Source organism: Chiloscyllium plagiosum, unplaced genomic scaffold (assembly GCF_004010195.1).
Source record: "Chiloscyllium plagiosum isolate BGI_BamShark_2017 unplaced genomic scaffold, ASM401019v2 scaf_56, whole genome shotgun sequence".
NCBI classification, from domain to species: domain Eukaryota; kingdom Metazoa; phylum Chordata; class Chondrichthyes; order Orectolobiformes; family Hemiscylliidae; genus Chiloscyllium; species Chiloscyllium plagiosum.
The window spans coordinates 93,294-115,958 of NW_025215377.1; the positions used below are offsets into that span (position 1 = coordinate 93,294).

At 43.6% G+C, this 22,665-nt stretch overlaps 1 protein-coding gene across 1 annotated transcript in view; it reads right to left on the reverse strand.

Annotated features, from left to right (window-relative positions):
• The window catches only part of clpb (caseinolytic mitochondrial matrix peptidase chaperone subunit B), a 116,125-nt gene that overhangs the window by 63,277 nt on the left and 30,183 nt on the right, over nucleotides 1–22,665 (reverse strand). Inside the window, exon 5 of the mRNA XM_043686858.1 lies at nucleotides 15,315–15,443. Coding sequence (XP_043542793.1) covers nucleotides 15,315–15,443 — 129 coding nt within the window. The remainder of the gene's footprint in view (nucleotides 1–15,314; nucleotides 15,444–22,665) is intronic.

The window sequence follows — 22,665 nt, forward strand, 5'->3', positions numbered from 1 at the left end:
CCGTTTACCTGGGCACGCTTCTCCCCTAACACTCAGGGTTTAACAACAGTAAGCCAGATTGCAGATAACTGAGACTTCGAGTCAGAGAGATGTACAGCATGGAAACACATCCTTCAGACCAACTCATCCATGCCAACCAGATATCCAAACTAATCTAGTCCCATTTCCAGCATTTGGCCCATATCCCTCCAAACCCTTCCTATTCATATACCCATCCAAATGCCTTTTAAATGTTGCAATTGTACCAGCCTCCGCCACTTCCTCTGGCAGCTCAATCCATACACACACCACCCCCTGCGTGAAAAAGTTGCCCCTGAGGTCCCTTTTAAAACTATCTCCTCTAACCTTAACTTCTCGTGAGCTGATCAATGTGGGGAGGCTTCACCTCTAACACCAAGTATTTGCACAAAAAACAGCTTTGTTATGAAGGAGCCAGTTCACGAAGAGGTTTGTACCCTCGTGATCTTGGAAGATGAACTCTAACCCACCACAAAAATGCCTCAAAAATATAATTAGTTGTGTGAACCAATAGGTGTCCTGTTTTTAAAGAAGATTGCCATTCCAGCAGGCTGGGGTGTTGATGAATATTCATAGCACACTAATGAATGCAATCAAGTTCCCAAACAGGAAACTCACCCTCCTGAAAGATTCGGAAAACCTGACAGCAAAACCTTTAGCCACTGTCAAAAAGATGAGATTTTCCTCCTGCCCAATTGAGTTCCCCTGCCTAGTCTTCTAAAGGTTCTGTGTATTTCAGCTCATTATGCATTGGAAGAGGTTTTGAGTTTGTAACCCCATTTTCCAAAGTCCTGCAAGTTTTATCTTTTCCAAAACCGATCCAAATCTTTTGAAACTTATTAGTGGGTCTGCCCTTTCAGGTAGTACACTGCAGAATATAACAACCCATGTGTAAAAAAAATCATTCGTGAGTGAGATGTGGGCATTATGGTTGAGCCAGCATTTCTTGTCCATCCCTAGTTGTCCTTGACAAGTTGATGGTAAGCTGCCTTCTTGAACCGCTGTAGCACGTGCAGTGAAGGAACACCCACTTTTAAATTTGTGCCATCTGGTTAACCAATCAACTGTCAGTGTGAAGAATTTCTACATGTCTTTTACAAACAAAGTAAATAAAGCTGATATTCAAAGGCAAGTCGTTATTAAGAAGGAGGTGTTGAGAGCCTTGAAAAATATTACGGTGGATCAGTCCCCAGGGCCTGATGGGATCTATCCCAGGATACCGAGGGAGGTAAGGGAGGAGATTGCTGGGGACTTGACAGAGATTTCTGCATCCTCTTTAGCCACAGAGGTCCCAGGAGGCTGGAGAATAATCAACAGGCAGAAGTGCGTAATGCAGATCCTGGAGATTAGACTCAAGATTAGTGGTGCTGGAAAAGCACAGCAGGTCAGACAGCATCCAAGGGCTGATGAAGCCATTCCTAATGAAGGGCTTTTGCTCAAAACGTCAATTTCCCTGCTCCTCGGATGCTGCCTGACCTGCTGTGCTTTTCCAGCACCACTCTAATCTTGGAGAATAGCCAATGTTGTTCCCTTATTTAAGAAGAGCAGCAAAGATAAACAGGAAATTATGAGCCTTAGATTGGTAGGGAAATTATAGGAGAAGATTCTTAGGGATAGGATTTACTCACATTTGGAAACAAATGGCTTATTAGGGATAGCCAGCATGGCTTTGTGCAGGGAGACCTGAGTTCACAAACGTGATTGAGTTTTCTGAGGAAGTCATGAAGGTGATTGATGAGTGGATGTTGTCTACATGGACTTTACTAAAACATTTAGCAAGATCCCTCATGGTAAGCTGGTCTAGAAATCACAGAGGATTCACAGGGAGTTGGTAGGTTGGATACAAAATTGTTTTGCTGAAAATGTGTTGCTGGAAAAGCACAGCAGGTCAGGCAGCATCCAGGGAACAGGAGAATCGACGTTTCGGGCATAAGCCCTGGATGCTGCCTGACCTGCTGCGCTTTTCCAGCAACACATTTTCAGCTCTGATCTCCAGCATCTGCAGACCTCACTTTCTCCCTACAAAATTGTTTTGGTCATAGGAAACAGAGCAAACAGTTGTGGAGGGGTGTTTTTCTGACTGGAAATCTGTGACCAGTGATGCTCCACAAGAGCCAGAGTTGGGACCGGTGTTGTTTGTAATATATATAAATGATTTGAATGAAAATGTCAGTAGCCAGATTAGTAAATCTGTAGAAGGCTTATAAATTGGTGAAGTTATGGACAGTGAAACAGGCTGCCAAAAGATACACCGAGATGTAGATCAATCAGAAAGCAGGATGGAGAAATGGCAGATGGAGTTTAATCTGGATAAGTTTGAGGTGACACATTTTGGGAGGTCAAATGCAAGAGAAAAGTATACAGGAAATGGCAGGACCCTTAGGAGTACTGATAGACATAGGGATCCCGGAGTGCAAGTCCATAGCTCTCTGAAAGTGGAAACACAAGTCGAGAAGGTGGTAAAGAAGATGTGTGGCATGTGTGCTATCATCACTCAGGGCATCCAGTATAAAATCTGGCAAGTTATGTTGCAGCTGCATAAACATTTAGTCAGGGTCACATTGGGAGCAGTGTGTGCAGTTCTGGTTGCCACACTATAGCAAACAGATAGAGACTTTGGAGAAGATGCAAATCAAGTTTACCAGGATGTTGCCTGAATTGGAGTGTATTAGCTTTAAGGAGAGGCTGGACAAACTTGGATTGTTTTCGTGAGAGTGTCAAGGGCTGAGGGATGTTTATAAAATTAAGAGAATTAGGAATAGGACGGAAAATCGGAATTTTTTTCCCAGAATAGAATTTTTTTCCAGGGGGCATAGGTTTAAGGTGAGAGAGGGAAAGTTTAAAGGAGATGTACAAGGCAAGGCTTTTATTTTACCCAGAGGGTGGCAGGTGCCTGGAACACGCTGCTAGGGGAGGTGGGAGAAGCAGATAAAAGAGCAACATTTAAAAGGCATTTAGACACACATGGACAGGAAAGGGAAGAGAGGGATATGGACCATGTTCAGGCAAATGGGAATAGTTTAGAACAGCATCATGGTTGGCACAGCCATGGTGGGCCGAAGGGCCTGTTCCTGTGCTGCACTGTTCCGTGTTCTGTGTAAAGAACGTAACATAGTGCACGAAGGTGAAATTAAGGTAAAAGATCAACCATGACCTAGTGAACAGTGGAGCAAACTCAAAAGGACTGAAAGGCCTACTCCTGCACTTCATTCCCATCTCCTTACTCAAGTAAAATCCTTTTGTGATTTTAAATATTCAAGTCTCAGAAAAAAGGGTCATCATTTAAGACAGAGATGAGGAGGAATTTCTTCTCTCAGCGGGTAGTGAATCTGTGGAATTCTTTAACACAGAGGATAACAATAGACATTTTTAATCAGTAAGGGAATTAAGGTCATGGGGAAAAGGCAGGAAAGTGGAATTGAGGATCATCAGATCAGCCAATGATCTTATTGAATGGCAGTACAGACTCGAGCTGAATGGCCTGCTTTTGTTCACATATCTTATGGGTCCCTCCTCAACTTTCTTTTCTCTGAGGAGAACATCCTCAGTTTCTCCAGTCTTCCCACTCTCTTACAACAATTTACATTGTAATGGCATCCATAACATCTCAATGGCCATTCCCCATGACCTTAATTCCCTTACTGATTAAAAATGTCTGTTGTTACCCTGTGATAAAGATCTCCACAGATTCACTACCCGCTGAGAGAAGAAATTCCTCCTCATCTCTGTCTTAAATGATGACCCTTTTTTCTGAGACTTGATTGTTTAAAGTCTTAAAATCTTGAAGGATGTCACATTAGGGTAGACAATGGTATTTTTACTTGACTAGCAATCCCAAGTCTGAGGCTAATACTCTGGAGCCATGACTCCATGGCTGGATAAATTTAACTTCAATTCATAAATCAAGGATTGAAAGCTGGTCTCAGTAGCTGTGACCACGACGATATCAATTGTTGCAAAAACTCAAGTGTTTCACTAATGCCCTTTCAAGAATGAAATCTGTCACCCTTGCCTGATCTGGCTTCCATGTGATTCCAGATCCATAGCAATGTGGTTGAATTACCCCTGAAATGGCTGAGCAAGCTACTCAGTTCAAGGGCAATTAAAGATGGAATGGATGAAAATTCTACCTAATTCTAAGAGTGGATAAATAAATACCAACTGAACAAACACAGCAGTTGGTGATTTTTTTTTCTGAGGGAGCACTCAAAGTCTCAGGGCAGCACGGTGGCTCAATGGTCAGCTTTGCTGCCTCACAGCGCCAGGGACGCGGGTTCAATTCCACCCTCGAATGACTGTCTGTGTGGCGTTTGCACATTTTCTTGTGTGTGTGGGGGTTTCCTCCGGGTGCTGTATGGGAGGAGAAGTGTGGTGCAGGAAAAGCACAGCCGGTCAGGCAGCATTTGAGGAGCAGGAGAGACGACGTTTTGAGAGGTATGTAGGTTAGGATGGACTGACCATGCTAAATTGTGCATAGTGTCCAGGGATGTACAGGCTAGGTGGATTAGCCTTGGGAAATGCAGGGTTACAGGGATAGGGTGAGGAGGTCTGAGTCTGAGTGGGAAGCTCTTTGTAGTGTCAGTGTGGACTTGATGGGCTGAATGGCCTGCTTCTACACTGTAGGGATTCTATTCTATTATTCAACTCAGTGTCACATCTGAAATACAGCCCCTCTCACAACACTGTGCTCTTTAGCGCCACACTAGAATGCCAGCCTCGAGCTCGAGATCAATCTGTTGGAGGAGGACCTGAGCTGCGGATGCTGGAAATCAGAAACATAAACAGAAATTGCTGGAGAAATTCAGGTCTTGCAGCATCTGTGGAGAGAAGGCAGAGTTAATGTCCAGGGTCCAGTGACCCTTCTTCAGAAGTAGGTAATGGTGTTACCTACTCAGCACTAAGCTGATACCAAATATGAAGAACAGTTACTGAGGTAGGACTGGAGATAGTGACTGCCAGATACGGCTTTAGGATTTGGTAGGGAGCAATGCTTCGGGAGGTGAGGGAAGGACAAAGGGAAAAAGTTGCCTGGGAAAGGCGAAAAAGAAAACATTGACAGATTCTATTCCCTGTGCTACAACTGCTTTCTCCAAGCTGGAAACCTTGATCACTGACACAAAACAGACTCGTCTCTGTGCACCTGTCCCCTAGCAGTATCCTGTTACCCCTACAACACATCACCACAAACTGTTGTATCCTCAGGGCACATCATTAAACAACGACTTCACCCCCACCCCACCCACATGGCCCCTTTCTAATTCCCTCCTCTCCCTTCCATTGCTAAAGCCTGTTGTTAAACAAGCGCAGAGTTAATAAATGTTCTTCAGACGAGACATCCTGCTGCATTCTGCTCTCTGTCTCACTTGACCTGGTCAAGACCTCTTGTTTCTTCCACGTGCCCTAGGTTTTGGAGCCTCCTCATACCTCCAGGCAAGGGAAGCTGCCACATTTGTCTGCACTGCCGACTGGAAGCTAGCAGATGCTTTGTCTCTTTTTGCTGGGATCCCCTCTTTCTGTCCTTCCCTCCACTTGCAACCCCAGCCACTACCCCATTCCCATCTTCAAGATCCCTGTCCTCTTTCAGAACACTGAAGAGGAGCATGGAAAGTGTAATTGCTTTAAAACATGAGGCCTGATCAATAAGGAAACAGAGTACTCTCTATCTTTGACCTGTCGCAGGAGAATGGAACAGAAACAGCTGGACATAACTCCACAGGCGTATGTGCCGTGTTAGTGAGACTGTGTTTCTCGTGTGGCTCCATTTACCAGAGGTGAAAGGGCAACTTTCAAAAACTGTTTATAGTCTCTCAGACTGAATCACTGTTTACCAGACTGCAGTAACCAGCCTAATTTTGGAACTTAACCAGACAATGGTGCTGGGCAAACTGCTATTAGCCTGTCTTTTCCTGTCTCTCACTGTTCAGTGCATATGTCTTTAGCTGTGAGAGTCTGTGCATGCGTGTCTCTCTCTGTCACTCTCCATATCTCTGAACACAATAAAACTGCATTTTCATGTGCAATAATCAGTATTTTAGCAAAATGTGTGGGTTCACTTGCATCCTTTCTTTAGAATGAACACTTTACTCAGTGTAGGCTTATTACTGAGGAAAATACAGTTTTACACAGTTCCCTTAATGCAGGAAATGCCTTGGTACACTTCCAAAAAGATAAGTATGCATTTCTATAGCACCTTTTCTGAGTTCAGCATGTCTCCACTCACTTCACAGCTAATGAAGTGTGGTCATTGTTGTAAAGTAGGAAGTGCAACAGCCAGTAGCCACTGCAAAATCCCACACACAGCAACAATGATAAAGACTTATTTAATCTGCTTTTACTGAAGCTGTTGCAGGATAAATATTACACTGAAGTGTTGGCCGAAAGCATTATTGGACACAATCCAGCACAAAGCCAAACGTGGAGTAATTACAACAGATAACCAAAAGCTGAGTCAAAGAGGCAGACTTTACAGGAGGATTTCAAAAGGAGAGGGGTTTCAGGAGGGAATTCCAGAGCTTAAGGCCCAGCTGAATGACACCTGCCAACAGTGGAGCAATTAGAATCAGGGATGCTCCACACGCCAGGACTGGAATGGCATAGAGTGCTTAGAGGGTGTGGGGCCATTGAGGATTACAGACGTGGGGAGGGTGGCAAGACCGTGGAGGGATTTGGGAACAAGGAGGAGAATCCCAAAACTGAGGGCTTGCCAGGACAGAGGTCAATGTCACAAAAGGGAAATGCTACAGGTGCCGAAAGTCTGAAATAAAAACAAAGGATAAAAGGCTGGGAAAACTCAGTAGGAAAGGCAGCATCTGTGAAGCACAGTTCTGTGTTATTTAACAAGCTCAGGGATTGATGGATGAATCACAGAACTCTAACAGTACAGATAAAGGCCATTCAGCTCATTGGCACTAGATACTTGAGTCAGTGTAGGTACAATCTGGTACTTGGTGTGAGGAAGAACACAGCAAACAATTTTCAGTGACACAAATAGTGTCATAGTTAAGATGCAGCATAACAATGAGATGTTCAAGTGGTTTACGCACAGTAGTGGTTGCGTTTGGAAGGAGAGATGTGGAGATGCAAAGAGGTGTAGGGAGGGAATTGCAGAACTCAGGGCACAGGCAGCTGAAGGCATGGCCGTGAATGACCAAAACTAGGGATGCTTCAGAGGCCATAAGTGAAGGAGTGCAGAGACGAAGGAGGTCTGCAGCGATGAAGGAGATCACAAGGATCAGGAGCAATGGTGGGATTTGAAAACAAGGGTGTCAACATTGAAACTGTGGAGCTACTGTACAATGTAATCAGCAGTAAGGTAGGTGAAAGGGAGTCACGGGGTCAGCCAGGAAAACATTGGATTAATCAAATCCAGAGGATTCCCAACATCCCATCAGCAACAGGTGAGTTGATTTAAATTTACAGGAGCAAGATCAATAAATGTTTTGTTCGAAATGGACAGGGAGCAAAGATGGGGAGGTAGATCGGAGGTCCAGTTCAGTCATGATCTAACTAGATGTTGGGATAGGGCTGAATGGCCTCCTCCCATTCCTATGGGCAGGGAGCAACTAAACTCAGGCTATCTGACTGAGCTGCAAGGGTTAAACAATTGGAAAAAAATTCTGCGCCACTTATTGTGCTGTTCTTTTATTATGACACATATTGATTTTTGAATTACTCATTCTGCCCCTCCCCCATTGCCCAGTAAAGTTGCAATTCCAATAGAGCTGCTGAGAGAGAAAAAAAACCAGTCAAAGTCAGTGAACTCTGCACCTCAGAAAGTCAGGCCCATCATTTACTGGGCTTACTTCACACCAGTGACGGATAGATTTCCCCACAGATGATCGGATCGATCCCAGTTTGGAGAATCTCTGTGTCCGGCTTGCACAGGAGCGAGAGGAGGAGAAAAGGACAGGCGTTGGGGTGGGCGAGCGTGGAGGTTATTAATCAAATATTATAAGCTGAGGCCTCTAAACGTGCTGCAGCCGCTCTGCGGTGTCACCCAGCTGTTGACCCGCAGATAAAGACGGGCTGGTGGGTGGTGACTAATTGCTCAAAGGCTCTGGGGCCTAAAGGTTGTGGCCTTCACCAGGAGTCTGATGAGAGGGAATGCTGTGACACTGCAGAAGGCAACAAGACATTACAAGGCCAGGGACAGCTGCCTGTCCTTTATAAAGAAGCGCTAGGCAGGGGGTTGGGGAGGGAAGAGGTTGGCCAGGCAGATCTTTATGAGCTACCCTGGTTCAAAGGCCAGAGATCCGTGGAAGTGAAAGGGGAAAAATGATGCTTTTCATTATTAAAGTGTAATATTTTATTGCTTGTTGGAATGGTCTGATCGATTGGGTTCTGAGTCAACAGGCCTATCAATTATTGAAGTACTTAGTCAAATAGTCAGGTACAAAAGGGTCAGGCGGAGGTGCACAGAGTAATAATGGGCGAACGGCCGGTAAAATAGCCTTTTTCCCACTCATGAGGTCAGCTTGAAGGAATAAATAGCCTTTTTTTTAATATATATCTTTCCTTTTTCCCCTCTTCCTACAGGTCAGCGAACCAAACACAAAAAGTGCAAAACAGTGAGGTTCCTTTCTGCAGTAAGGGAGTTTCAAAGCAGGGATGTTATGTTAAACTTGTACAGAACCCTGTGGCTAAACTACACTTGGAGTTCTGTGAACAGTTCAGGTCTGCACATTATTCAAATAAAAAGCCACTGAGGCACCATGTAAGATGTTAAAAAGATTTACAAGAATACCAGAACCAAGAAGTCAGGAATGCTCAAATAGTTTGGGACTGGGCTGGGATAGGGGTGGTGGGAGGTCAATTCTTGAGAAAAGGCAAGACTAAGTAGTGACTTTATAGAAGCCTTGAACACTGTGAAGGACACAAACTGAGTAGATGCAGAGAAAATGTTTTCATGGTAGAGGCCAGAACTAGGGGTCATCCACGTAACAAAACCAGTAACGAATCCAATTGAGAATTTAGGTGATACATTTTTAACTAGCAGACTGGGAAGCATGTGGAACTTGCTATCACAGGAAATGTTTAAGCAGATTGATACAGAAGCGCTTAATCGGAAGCTTGATAAACTCACAAGGATCAATCACAAATCTGCACAGCAGACTTCAGGAAGAACATCAAGCCCCTGAAGAGTGTGCAGAGATTGTATAAAAAGGAAGCAAGGGTGGAAACTGCAGAAATTCTAGACTCAGGATATTGTCGTCATTGGACTAGCAATATAGAAGCCGAGGCTAATGCTCTGTTTACACAGGTTCAAATCTCACTAAGAAAACCTGGAACTGAAAGCTCATCTCAGAGTTGGTGACCATGTACTAGCGTTATTTTCATATTTCTTTCTGGGATGTGGGTGTTGCTAGCTTGACCAGCATTTACTGCTCATCTCTAGTTGCTCCTTGAAGCTGATGTTGAACTGCCTTCTTGAACCACTGCAGTTCATTTGGTGTAAAGACACTTACATTGAGGCAGTTCCAGGAATGTGACCCAGCAACATTGAAGCAATAGCAGTATATTTCCAAGTCAGGATGATGAGTGGCTTAGAGGGGAACTTGCAGGTGTTATTCCCATGTATCTGTTGCCCTTGACCTCTTATATGGAAGTGGTCCTAGGTTTAGAGTGTGCTGCTGAAGGAGAATGGATGAATTTCTTTAGATAGTATCTTATAGATAGTACACACTGCTGCTACTGAGCACCGGTAGAGGAGGCAGTGGATGTTTGTGGATGTGGTGCCAATCAAGCAGTTGCTTTGTCCTGGATGGTGTCAAGCTTCTTGAGTGTTGTTGGAGCTGCACCCATCCAGGCAAGTGGGGAGTCAGGAAAGGAGTTATTTGCTATAGGATTCCCAGCTTTTGACATACTCTTGTAGCCACATTATATATCTATAATTTGTCAAATTCAGTTTCTGGTCAATGTTAACCTTCAGGGTGTTCTGACAGGTATTCAGCAATGGTAACACTATTAAATGTCAAAAGCTACTTGTCAGATTGTCTCTTATTCAAGATGGTCATTGCCTGACAATTATGTGGCATGAATGTCACTTGCCACTTGACAGTTCGAATCAGGATATTGTCCATACCTTGTTGCTCTTGGGCCTGGATTGTTTCATTATCTGAGGAGTTGGGATTAGTGCTGAACATTGCGCAACCATCAGCTAACATCCCCACTTCTGACGTTAGGATAGAGGGAAGTTCAATGACGAAGCAGCTGAAGATGGTTGAGCCAAGGACACTAGCCTGAGCAACTGCTGCAGAGATGTCTTGGAGCTGAGGGACAGAAATAGGACAATAATGGTGACTGCGGCAGGGTTCTGCCGGAGTTAATACTGGGACCACCGCTCTGTTTTAAGTTAAAGCCTCCGTCCCTGGAACCCTTCTTGTCAATCTCCTGTGTACCCACTCAAGCACCCTCACATCCTTCCTAAAGTGTGAGGAAAGGGACTGGTTGTAACACGATAACTGTGACTTATTCAGGGCTTTATTAGGTTGCAGGATGACTTCACTATTTTTGCACTCAACACCTCTGTTTAACTCTACGTCTAATCCCAAGATCCCATATGCTATGCTGATTGCTCTCTTATTGGTCCCATCACCTTTGAAGATCGATGCTAGGAACAGGAGTAGGCCCTTCAGCCCTTTGAGTTTGTTCAACAAGACCACGGCTGATCTGACTGCAACTTCAAATCTGCAATTCCGCTCACACAACTGCTTAACAAATATCTTAGGACTCTTGAATACAAGCAAACAAGAGACAGCACAGTAGCAAACCTCAGGAGAACTGTTACAATGGGACCCCACGAGAAATAGAAGACAGAGAAATGCGAGATGATTCATGATGGCAGCAAGAATGAGAAGATGCCAAAGAAGTGAAACAATGCCACTTTCTAACAGGTGTAGAACAGAGAGAACCAGGTACCAATATATATATGATAGCTGGCAGAACAGGTCAAGAAAATGGTTAAAACCAAAGGTGGGGAACCTTTTCATGTTGGAAGGCCGCATTATGTTAGTTGTAATCTAATAAGGCCGCATCCAAGAAACTTCAATTATATATTCCTCAAAATTCACAGTAGTTAGATTTTTACAAAATAATATGTACTAACTAACTAAAATAACTAAATCATGAGCATAGCAGGTGTTGAAATAGCCCTTATGACTTACCAATTTCTTAACTGTGGCGGTCAGTCTGTGAGGATTATTTCGCTGAATTTTCTTTTACTCTCTGGTATTTTAAATACATTCATTTTAAGATTAAAATAAAAATAATAAAGGTAAAAAAAAACATATTAATAAAAAATAAAAGATTTGTTCTGCAAAGTTTGGATTCATTCAAAAGGCCACACACAATGGCCCAGAAAGCCGCAGGTTCCCACCCCTGGGTTAAACGTTCACAAGATACCCTTGCCTTTGCTTTTACACAATCTATCTCAGTTAGTAAAGAGGTTACACTAAATTCGTTATAAAACGCCGGTCAGCTGGACAATCGTGTCAAACTCTGGGAAGCTCACATTTACATAGTGGTTCCTGGGATGAGAGATTTCAGAATATGGAAATACAAGACAGCTTTTTTTTTAATTTGATCGTGGACGTGAGCCTTGTGTGGCTGGGAAAACACATATTGTCAATTCATGATTTCCTTTGGGAAGATGGGGGTGAGCTGCCTTCTTGAACCACTGCAGTCCATGTGCTGTGAGTGGACCCACAATGCCATTAGGGAGGGTATCCCAGGATTGTGACCCAGCAACACTGAAGAAGCAGTGATATATTTCCCAGTCAGGATGGTGCGTGGCTTGGTGGGGGAACTTGCACGGGATGGTATTCCCAGTGGGAGGTACTCCATGGAATACAGAGGTTAAGGAGAGATTATAGAGGTGTTCAAAATCATAAAAGGTTTCAACAGAATAAATTGCTTCCAGCAGCAGGTGGGTCCGTTACCAGAGGACCACAGATCTGAAGAGAAGAGGAAGCAACATTGGATAAACAAATTTTATGCCAGGAAGTATTTTCGTCGACAATAAATGCCTGAAGAGGAATGCATCCCAGAAATAACTGTAAATCAAGAAGTGAGAGAAAAGGCAGAACCTAAAACAATTGCAATCACATGGTTCAGAAAAGGTTTACAAGAATGATTTGAGCTACAGGGAGAGGCTGAACAGGCTGGGTCTGTTTTCCCTGGAGTGTCAGAGGCTGAGGGATGACCTAATAGAGGTTTACAAAATTATGAGGGGCATGGATAGGGTAAATAAGCAAAGTCCTTTCCCTGGGGTCAGGGAGTCCAGAACTAGAGGGCATAGGTTTAGGGTGAAAGGGGAAAGATATAAAAGAGACCTAAGGGGTAACTTTTTCACACAGAGGATGGTACGTGTATGGGATGAGCTGCCAGAGGAAGTGGTGGAGGTTGGTACAATTGCAACATTTAAGAGGCATTTGGATGGGTATATGAATAGGAAGGGTTTGGAGGGATACGGGCTGGGTGCTGGCAGGTGGGACTAGATTGGGCTGGGATATCTGGTCGGCATGGACGGTTTGGCCGAACGGTCTGTTCCCATGCTGTACATCTCTATGACTCTATGACATGGGAAACAGGACTTTGAAAAAATTGCAGAACAAAAAACTGACATAGGCAAACCAAACCCAAGACACTAACTCCTTTTCTCCCTCCACAGATGTTGTCAGACCTGCTGAGTTTCTCCAGTGTTCTTGGTTTTGGTTTTAAAAGAAGTGGCAAATGTAATGGTTTTAACTTTTCAAAATTCCCTAGGTTCTGAAAAAGTCCCATCAGAGTGAAAAATATTGAATGCAACCCCTCCTTCAAGAAAGGGAAATTGCTATATTTGAGATTACAGCAGAGCACTTAGAAAATCTCTATCAGACAATGTCAAGTTCAGTTGTTAACTTTAAAGGCATGTAAAAGAGTTATCCCAGAGAGCAGCAACGATTTCATTAAATAGGGGACAAAGCTCAAGGGCTGAATGGCTTCATGTTTCTACAATATGGTTTTGTGAAAGAGAAACTGTGTTTTAATAATTCATTAGAGCTCTTTGAGGATGTAACAAGCAGCATAGAGAAAGGGGAACCAGTAGATGTAATATACTTGGAGCTGCAGAAAACGTTTGAATACCACAAATATTTGGACAGTGAATTGGTTAATTAACAGGAAAAAACAAGAGTAGGCACAAATGAGTTATTTTCAAACAGACAAAACGTAAATGACTGGTGTGCCACAGGGATCAGTAACGGGATCTAAGCTATTTACAATCTATAGCAATCACTTGGGATAAAGGGACTGAATTATGATTGCTAAATTTGGTAATGGCACAAATAGTGGTGTAAGAAGGACATAAAGGTCAACAAAAGGATACAGGTCAATGAAGTGAGTGGGAAAAAATGTGGCAGATGGAGCACAGGGTGGGAAAATGTGAACTTTCCTGCTTTGGCAGGAAGATTAAAAATTATTTAAATGAAGAGAAGCTGCAAAACTCTGAGGTACAGAGGGATATGGGTGTCCTGGTGCATGAATCACAAAAAAGTTCAACTGCAGATACAGCCAGTGATTAAGAAAGCAAATGGAATGTTGTTGTTTATTGCACAGGAATGGAACATAATAGTCAGGACGTTTTGCTACAGTTGTACACGGTTCTTTTGAGACCATATCTGGAGCGCTGAGTACAGTTTTGATTTCTTTGTTTAAGAAAGGACACAACTGCTCTAGAAACTATTCAGAGAAGGTTCACTCCACTGATTGCTGAAATGAAGCGTTGTCTTCAAGGCAAGGTTAGAGGGGTTGGGCCTGTAGCCATTGCGGTTTAGAAGAGGGAGAAGGGATTTTATTGAAACATACAAAATCCTGAGGGGATTTGACAGGGTGGGGACTGAAAGGGTGTGTCCTCTTGTAAGAAAGATAAGAACCATGGACATAGTTTAAAAATCCTATTTCAGACGGAGAACTAGTAATTTTCTCAGAGGTTAGTGAGTGAGGAGGAGACAGAGTCATTGACTATTTTAAGGCTGAGTTAGGTAGATTCTTGACTGTCAATGGAATCAAAGAGATAGTGGGTAAGAGAGGAAAGAAGGAGCAACAGTCAGATCAACCAGAGTTACTAAATGGTAGAGCAGGCTTGAGGGGCTGAACAGCTTCCTCCCGTTCCTCAACAATATGCACATAAAATGGAATTAAATTAGACAATATTTGAAAGTGAACTAAACATACTTGTTGGGCTATGGGAACTAGTCAGGGGTCAGGACAAACTACATAATTCTTTAACGCAGCTAACACAAACACATGGAGTAAATGGCTATTCCTGTCCATTTACAGAGAGACTGCCCACGACCGACATTACACCGCACTACAGTCAGACCGCCAGTGACCGACATTACACCGCACTACAGTCAGACCGCCAGTGACCGACATTACACCCCACTACAGTCAGACCGCCAGTGACCGACATTACACCGCACTACAGTCAGACCGCCAGTGACCGACATTACACCGCACTACAGTCAGACCGCCAGTGACCGACATTACACCGCACTACAGTCAGACCGCCAGTGACCAACATTACACCCTGTTACAGTCAGACCGCCAGTGACCGACATTACACCCTGTTACAGTCAGACCGCCAGTGACCAACATTACACCCTGTTACAGTCAGACCGCCAGTGACCGACATTACAGCCCACTAGTCAGACCACCAGTGACCGACATTACACCGCACTACAGTCAGACCGCCAGTGACTGACATTAGACCCCACTACAGACAGACTGCAATGACATTACACCTTAATGCTTTCGAGCAATAACCTGTATTTGAACAGCCCGACAATGGTCACTCTCCACTACAACACTTGCGAGAGGATCTGCTGTTATACAGATCCTTCCTTAACCTTGGGCAACTGAAAGGATGTCACAGCCAACAATACACAGGCGTGATTTCCAAATGAGGGGAGAAATCTGGAACTCCTTCCCCCCAAAAAACGATACTCAACTGAACATATCAAAACAGACACTAATAGTTGTTTGTAAGATAAGAATTTTAAGGGCTGTGGAGCCAAGATGATCAGATACAGTTGTCACAATGAGGCATGATCCCACTGATTGGAGGGACAGGCTCAAGGGGCTGATTCATCTCTTCCCTTTCCCAAGCTCGTTTAGTGTCTGTCCCCAACAAGTTGAACTGATAGAATGACTATTTCAATGAGTTTGCACAGATACCATGGGCTGAATGGCCTCCTTCTATACTGTAAGATTCAATTATGTAAAGTTTGTGAGCAGACTAACCAAAAGCAATTCCTTACCAGCCTCAAGCAGCAACTGGATTGTCTGGTAGTCGTCAGCCAGGACGGCATAGTGCAGTGCGGTGCAGCCACGGAAACTGGCACGTGTGTTCAACCGGTTACTGAACTCATCCTCTCTGGTCACTAGCACTGTGGGCAAAAAAAAATGGCAAACATCATTATAAATAATGCCTCTGTTGGTTTTAATAGCCATGGAGAAATCTTCAGCACAATATCAGGTTGATGGTCGTACTGCACTAATGATGGAGTGCCACATTGTCAGAGGGTCAGCACTGAGGGAATACCACACTGTCAATACTGACCATACTTTAATGATGCTTCACTGGTTTTTGAATGCTTCGGGATGCCGAGGGCACAATGGAAATGTCAGTTTTTCATTCCCTTGCCTTGCTCTTTTCTAAGAGGATTGCTCCCAGCTCCTCTGGTCAATCACAGCCATTCACCCCTGGTAGCATGAAGTGAATCTTCGCTGCTATCCTGACCCTGGGCCTTGACATCCCAAAACCAAGAGAAGGAGTGACTATTTTGGGTCAGGGAGGGAGGAAGGATGCACTAACATCTTGCCAGATTTTCAGTGACTATGTCTCCATGGGGTTCCAACTCTATAGTTCCAATCTTCATGAATTTGCCTTTAAGGATTTCACAATGAGAAAGAAGACCTAGAAACAGAAAACCAAACATGACACCTGGAAGTGTAAGAGGCTGTGTGCGTGTGTTTTTAAAAATTATTTACTGGGCGGAGACCCCTTTTATTTCAGACGTTGAAAGTGTAACGAACAGCAGTTGCCACGGAAGATGAATATCAGATACTAGCAACCACCGCTATAAAAAGATTAAAACATTATTGTTGTTTTCCCCCATGGTTCGACGTGACAGAGCAGTCATCATTTGTAAAAAATGTCTGTGCATGAGATAACTACAGAAAACTCAATAAAGTGTCAGCTGGAGAATCCTGCACCATCCATCACCTGGAGCTGGCTGGAAAATTTCACTTCTTTGTCTCTGCAGGCACTGAAACAGATGCTGGCAATATTTCCGTAACATTTGACAATTAAAAACAAACAAAACAAAAAGAGGAAAGAGATAGAGACAGGGAGAGATATAGGTAGAGGGTAAGAGAGAAAGAGAGAGGGCACAAAAGATAGAGACCAGCAGTTTAGTGCAGGAGAGAAGAGATGGAAATAAATAATTGAATTGCAAACAAAAATAAAATAACTCTCCTGATTTCATTTGTTTAGACAGATTGATTTTCCTATGTTTTAAAGTTATTCGACTTGAATCCAGTTTCTTTTCAAAATGAAGTCGGGGTAGGCGCCTAATAAAAGACTTGCCCAAGTACAGTGGACTGAATGGTATCTCCTTTATTGTCTGAATTTAGATCAGGTCTTGTCACGTTTATCGCTTGGAACAAATTATGTTGATGAGCTACGTTGGAAAATTTGGCAGCCATTCTATGCATGGCAAGATCCCAGAAAGGGGTCTCTCCTATTTGTCGGATTGCTTTTCGGTTTTGTTTTCAGATGAGACATTAATGGGGAGATCAAGGTCTGTGATAATTTACTTCTAAGTGTGTCTGTGCTGAGCACATCCAATTGTGGTACATTCGGGTTCAGCAGGATCATGGTTGGTGGGAGGGAGAGCAATTTCAATCAGAACCCCCCGGGTTACTGGCAATTCCCAGTAAGTACTGAACCAAGACAGGGATCTTTTTAATGACACTGCCCCAACCTGTAAGGTTACAACATCCTCCTCATCCACCACTGGGAAAGCAGAACTTCCTGAAATGAGGTGCCTGGTGAAGAATCTGTTACTGAGATAGCACCATCCCTCAACACTAGGTCCCTTTGCACTGTAACTTACTCAGTGCACAAACTCAGGGTGGTGATGGCAAAAAGGCATCTTGGACCTCAACGAATGAAATGAAAACGTTATCACCATTACCTGTTGAAACTTAAGAATTAAGAAAAGTAAAGAGGAATGACAAAAAAAGAAAGTGAGTGAAAAGATAAATAAAGTACATAATGAGGAATAAAGCACAGGACTTTAGACTGGAAGAGAGTTCTGTGAGGGTTTTGGGGAAACAGGATTCCAGAATGTCTGCAGACTTGAACAACAGGGTTCTTATAAGAGGGGTTTCCATTGAATGCCAATCGTTTGAAGGGATAGATGCCCTGTTAATGTGATGCTGGCTCAACCATCCCTACTTGCCCTTGGGAAGATGGTGATGAGCTGCCTGCTTGAATTACTGCAGTCCATGTGCTGTAGATAGGCCCACATTGCATTCGGAATAAGGTGGACTAACTGACCGTGCAAACCAGGGTGGATATGATCTCATTGCCATTACGTAAACATGGTTACAAGGAGATCAAAACTGGGGACTTAACATTCGGGGATATTTGACCTTTCAGAGAGACAGGACAGATAGAAAAGGTGATGGGATAGCACTGTTATTAAGACATGAAAGGAAGATAGCTGTGAGAGATGATCTAGGCTTCGCTGATGCAGAATCCATTTGTTGGGGGTAAAAAACAGCAAAGAAGACATTGTTAGGAGTGATGTCAGACCCTGAAACAGTAGCCAATCTGTGGGAAAAGCTATTACTCAACAAATCATAGGAAAATATGAAAAGAATACAGCAATAATTATAGGTGACTTTGATCTTTATGTTGATTGGATTGACCAAATTGAAATGGGTAGCTACAACAACAAATTCAAAGTGCGTTAGGGATGGTTTGCCTAATGCTATTTCTTTAGTGATGGGGATAGTTCCTAATTCCTCGCTAGTATTCTTTAGTACTAGTTCTTTTGTACTAATGGGATGTAAAGACTGAGGCAGAATATCTGGTTAATTCCTCTATTTCCCCAAAACTGTCTCCCCAGATTCAAAGGAGCCTCTATTCACCCACAGCGATTTGGTTGACTCTCAACTGCCCTCTGAAATGGGAAAGCAAGCCATTCAGCTCAAGAGCAACTAGGGATGGGCAATAAATGCTGTTCAGCCAGCAACTCTCACATCCCACAAGTGGATTAAAAAAAAACAGAGAGGTGCAACTTGTGTCAATTTGCAATTCACAGAATAGCTCTCCATCAATCCAAGGTTGACACCTTGTTAAAATGAGTACCATCAAACAAGCCATTAACTGGTGAGCAAATACCAGGCCTATATTGAGTCCTCCACTCTGAGTTTCAAAACTCCTTTCCTAAAGGCCAGATTCACAGTGGAGAATGTATTATATATATTCTCATATCGTGTATCATTGAGTTTGGGGATTTTTGAGTTCAAACAGTGACATATGGGTGTTCTGTGTGTCTGAAGACGTTTATAGAGTCATAGAGATGTACAGCACGGAAACAGACCTTTCCGTCCAACTCGGCCATGCCAACCAGATATCCCAACCCAATATACTCCCACCTGCCAGCACCTGGCCCATATCCCTCCAAACCCTCCCTTTTCATATACCCATCCAGATGCCTTTTAAATGTTGCAGTTGTACCAGCCTCCACCACTTCCTCTGGCAGCTCATTCCACACACACACCACCCTCTGCATTAAAAGGTTGCCCCTTAGGTCTCTTTTATATCTTCCCACTCTCACCCTAAACCTATGCCCTCTAGTTCTGGACTCCCCGACCCCATGGAAAAGACCTTGTCTATTTATCCTATCCGTGCCCCTCAATTTTGTAAATCTCTATAAGGCCACCCCTCAGCCTCCGACGGTCCAGGAAAAACAGCCCCAGCCTATTCAGCCTCTCCCTATAGCTCAAATCCTCCAACCCTGGCAACATCCTTGTGAATCTTTTCTGAACACTTTCAAGTTTCACAACATCTTTCCGATAGGAAGGAGACCAGAACTGCACGCAATATTCAACCGTGGCCTAACCAATGAGCTATACAGCCGTAACATGACCTCCCAACTCCTGTACTCAATACTCTGACCAATAAAGGAAAGCATACCAAACGCCTTCTTCACTATCCTATCTGCCTGCGATTCCACTTTCAAGGAGCTAAGAAACCTGCACTCCAAGGTCCCTTTGTTCAGTAACACTCCCTCGGACTTTGTTCAGTAACACTCCCATTAAGTGTATAAGTCCTGCTAAGATTTCCTTTCCCAAAATGCAGCACGTCAGATTTATCTAAATTTAATGATTAGCTTATAGGTATTTCTGTAACTACAGCGATTTTTTTTTAAAATTACTGTGTGAGAGAATGTCTTCCTGGAGGATGGTGGGTTTTTGTTTACATTGGGAGAATTGCATGGGCAAACAATGTAAAAAGCTGTTTATTAGAAGGTCAGGGATTCATGTTTTTCTTGTGATTAGGGGATATACCTATAGTTTTGATGGAAAAGTTTTTATATTCTTAGTCTGGACAGTTCTTCGAGATTCTGGCTAATGCTGGCTATGTAAAGCAGTTGCTCCTCAGACAGGGAAAGATAGTTTAGAATTGTTAAAAAAGAAATTACCTTAGTGTAAGGAATTTAGTGCAAGTTCCATATCAGAAGTGTTGGGTTAAAACCCTGAAGGGGTTATTTGAAGCTAAGAAAATTTAAGCATGGGTGAATGAAGGTTCCTAGAAGAATCTCAGGTTCTGAAGACCAGAACTTGAGACCACGGTTAAATTATGAACTATAGGGATATATAGAGAAGGAATTCTCTCTATTATAAAAGAATGCTTTGGGGATTAATGGGATTATATTTTTACTACATGTTTTAAAGTCTTTAAATATTATATATAAGTTGATTGATGAGGGCAGAGCAGTAGATGTGATCTATATGGACTTCAGTAAGGCGTTCGACAAGGTTCCCCATGGAAGACTGATTAGCAAGGTTAGATCTCATGGAATACAGGGAGAACTAGCCATTTGGATACAGAACTGGCTCAAAGGTAGAAGACAGAGCGTGGTGATGGACGGTTGTTTTTCAGACTGGAGGCCTGTGACCAGTGGAGTGCCACAAGGATCGGTGCTAGGCCCTCTACTTTTTGTCATTTACATAAATGATTTGGATGCAAGCATAATAAGTACAGTTAGTAAGTTTGCAGATGACACCAAATTTGGAGCTGTAGTGGACAGCGAAGAGGGCTACCTCAGATTACAACAGGATCTGAACCAGATGGACCAATGGGCTGAGAAGTGGCAGATGGAGTTTAATTCAGATAAATGCGAGGTGCTGCATTTTAACAAAGCAAATCTTAGCATGACTTATACACTTAATGGTAAGGTCCTAGGGAGTGTTGTTGAACAAAGGGACCTTGGAGTGCAGGTTCATAGCTCCTTGAAAGTGGAGTCGCAGGTGGATAGGATAGTGAAGAAGGCATTTGGTACGCTTTCCTTTATTGGTCAGAGTAGTGAGTACAGGAGTTGGGAGGTCATGTTGCGGCTGTACAGGTCATTGGTTAGGCCATTGTTAGAATATTGTGTGCAATTCTGGTCTCCTTCCTATTGGAAAAATGTTGTGAAACTTGAAAGGGTTCAGAAAAGATTTACAAGGATCTGAGGGAGCTGGGGCTGTTTTCCCTGGAGCGTCGTAGGCTGATGGGTGACCTTATAGAGGCTTACAAAATTATGAAGGGCATGGATAGGATAAATAGGCAAAGTCTTTTCCCTTGGGTCGGGGAGTCCAGAACTGGAGGGCATAGGTTTAGGGTGAGGGGGAAAGATATAAAAAAGAGACCTAAGGGGCAACTTTTTCACACAGAGGGTGGTACGTGTATGGAATGAGCTGCCAGAGGATGTGGTGGAGGCTGGTACAATTGGAACATTTAAGAGGCATTTGGATGGGTATATGAACAGGAAGGGTTTGGAGGGATATGGGCCGGGTGCTGGCAGGTGGGACTAGATTGGGTTGGGATATCTGGTCGGCATGGACGGGTGGACCGAAGGGTCTGTTTCCATGCTGTACATCTCTATGACTCTATGTTTGGTTAATTCTATTTTATCTTCACTTCTTTTACATAATAAGCTTCTGTTTTATTGTTAAACTGGAATCTGCAGCATGGATGATTGTGTTTCAGTGAAAGACTATCTCATTCAAATTCCCCCAAAAATATGATCCATTCAGCCAATCTGGATTTGCCTTTTCCAGTAACAACATCAGCCAGGATCATAAAAAGAATCTCCAAGGAACTTTGCAAACCTTTCTTGGGGTGACCCTGAGGGTGAGGATCTTTATCACACTTATGTAAACGTACTGGGGAAAAAGAAGACCTGTTGTTGAAGCCTTTCATCATATGAACATTTAAACAGGAAACAGGACTAGGCCACTCATCCCCTCGAGACTGTTCCATCATCATGCCTGATCTGTCTACCCCATCTTTCTGCTTACCTTCGATAATCTTTCATCCCCTTGCTTATAAAGTATCAATCTATCTTTGCCTTAAAATATTCAAGAAATCTGTCTCCACTTTGGAAGAGAGCCCCAAAAAGTCACACCTTTATGAGATTACATTTCTCCAAATCTCTGTCTTGTAGTCATCAGGACAGATGCAAGAATGTCAAATCTCAAAGGGAGCAACACAGCATTGTGGGCGGCACGGTGGCACAGCAGTTAGCACTGCTGCCTCACGGCGCCAGAGACCCGGGTTCAATTCCCGCCTCAGGCAATTCTCCGTGTGGAGTTTGCACATTCTACCCATGTCTGCGTGGGTTTCCTACAGGTGCTCTAGTTTCCTCCCACAATCACAAAAATGTGCAGGTTAGGTGAATTCGCCCTGCTAAATTGGCCGTAGTGTTAGGTGAAGGGGTAAATGTAGGGGAATGGGTCTGGGTGGGTTGCGCTAGCTGTGGACTTGTTGGGCCGTAGGGCCTCTTTTCACACTGTAAGTAATCTAATCTAACCTAATTAATCTAAATCATGAGAACAAGGTACTGTTTGATTAGCACGTTGACTCTGATTGGCCAAGGCATTTCCCAGAAGAATGCACCAAGAAATTACTGCCCCTGTCGTTTTTCCTGCAGAGGACAGATCCCTGCAAATGAACTTATGTAGCTTCTAACAGATGTGAATCACATTGTGCCCTGACTGATAAATTCAAATTGGTTGCTAGTCTCATTTTTACAGCGATCAGGATTGTTCAGCAAGTGCTGTCCAATCGCAGAATCAAACCTATATCGATTATGAGGTAAAGCACCTCCGCCCTCAGACCCAACCCCTCCAACCGCAACAAGGACAGAACGCCCCTGGTGCTCACCTTCCACCCTACCAACCTTCGCATAAACCAAATCATCCGCCGACATTTCCGCCACCTCCAAACAGACCCCACCACCAGGGATATATCTCCCCCCCCCCCCCTCTCCGCCTTCCGCAAAGACCGTCCCCTCCGTGACTACCTGGTCAGGTCCACGCCCCCCCTAC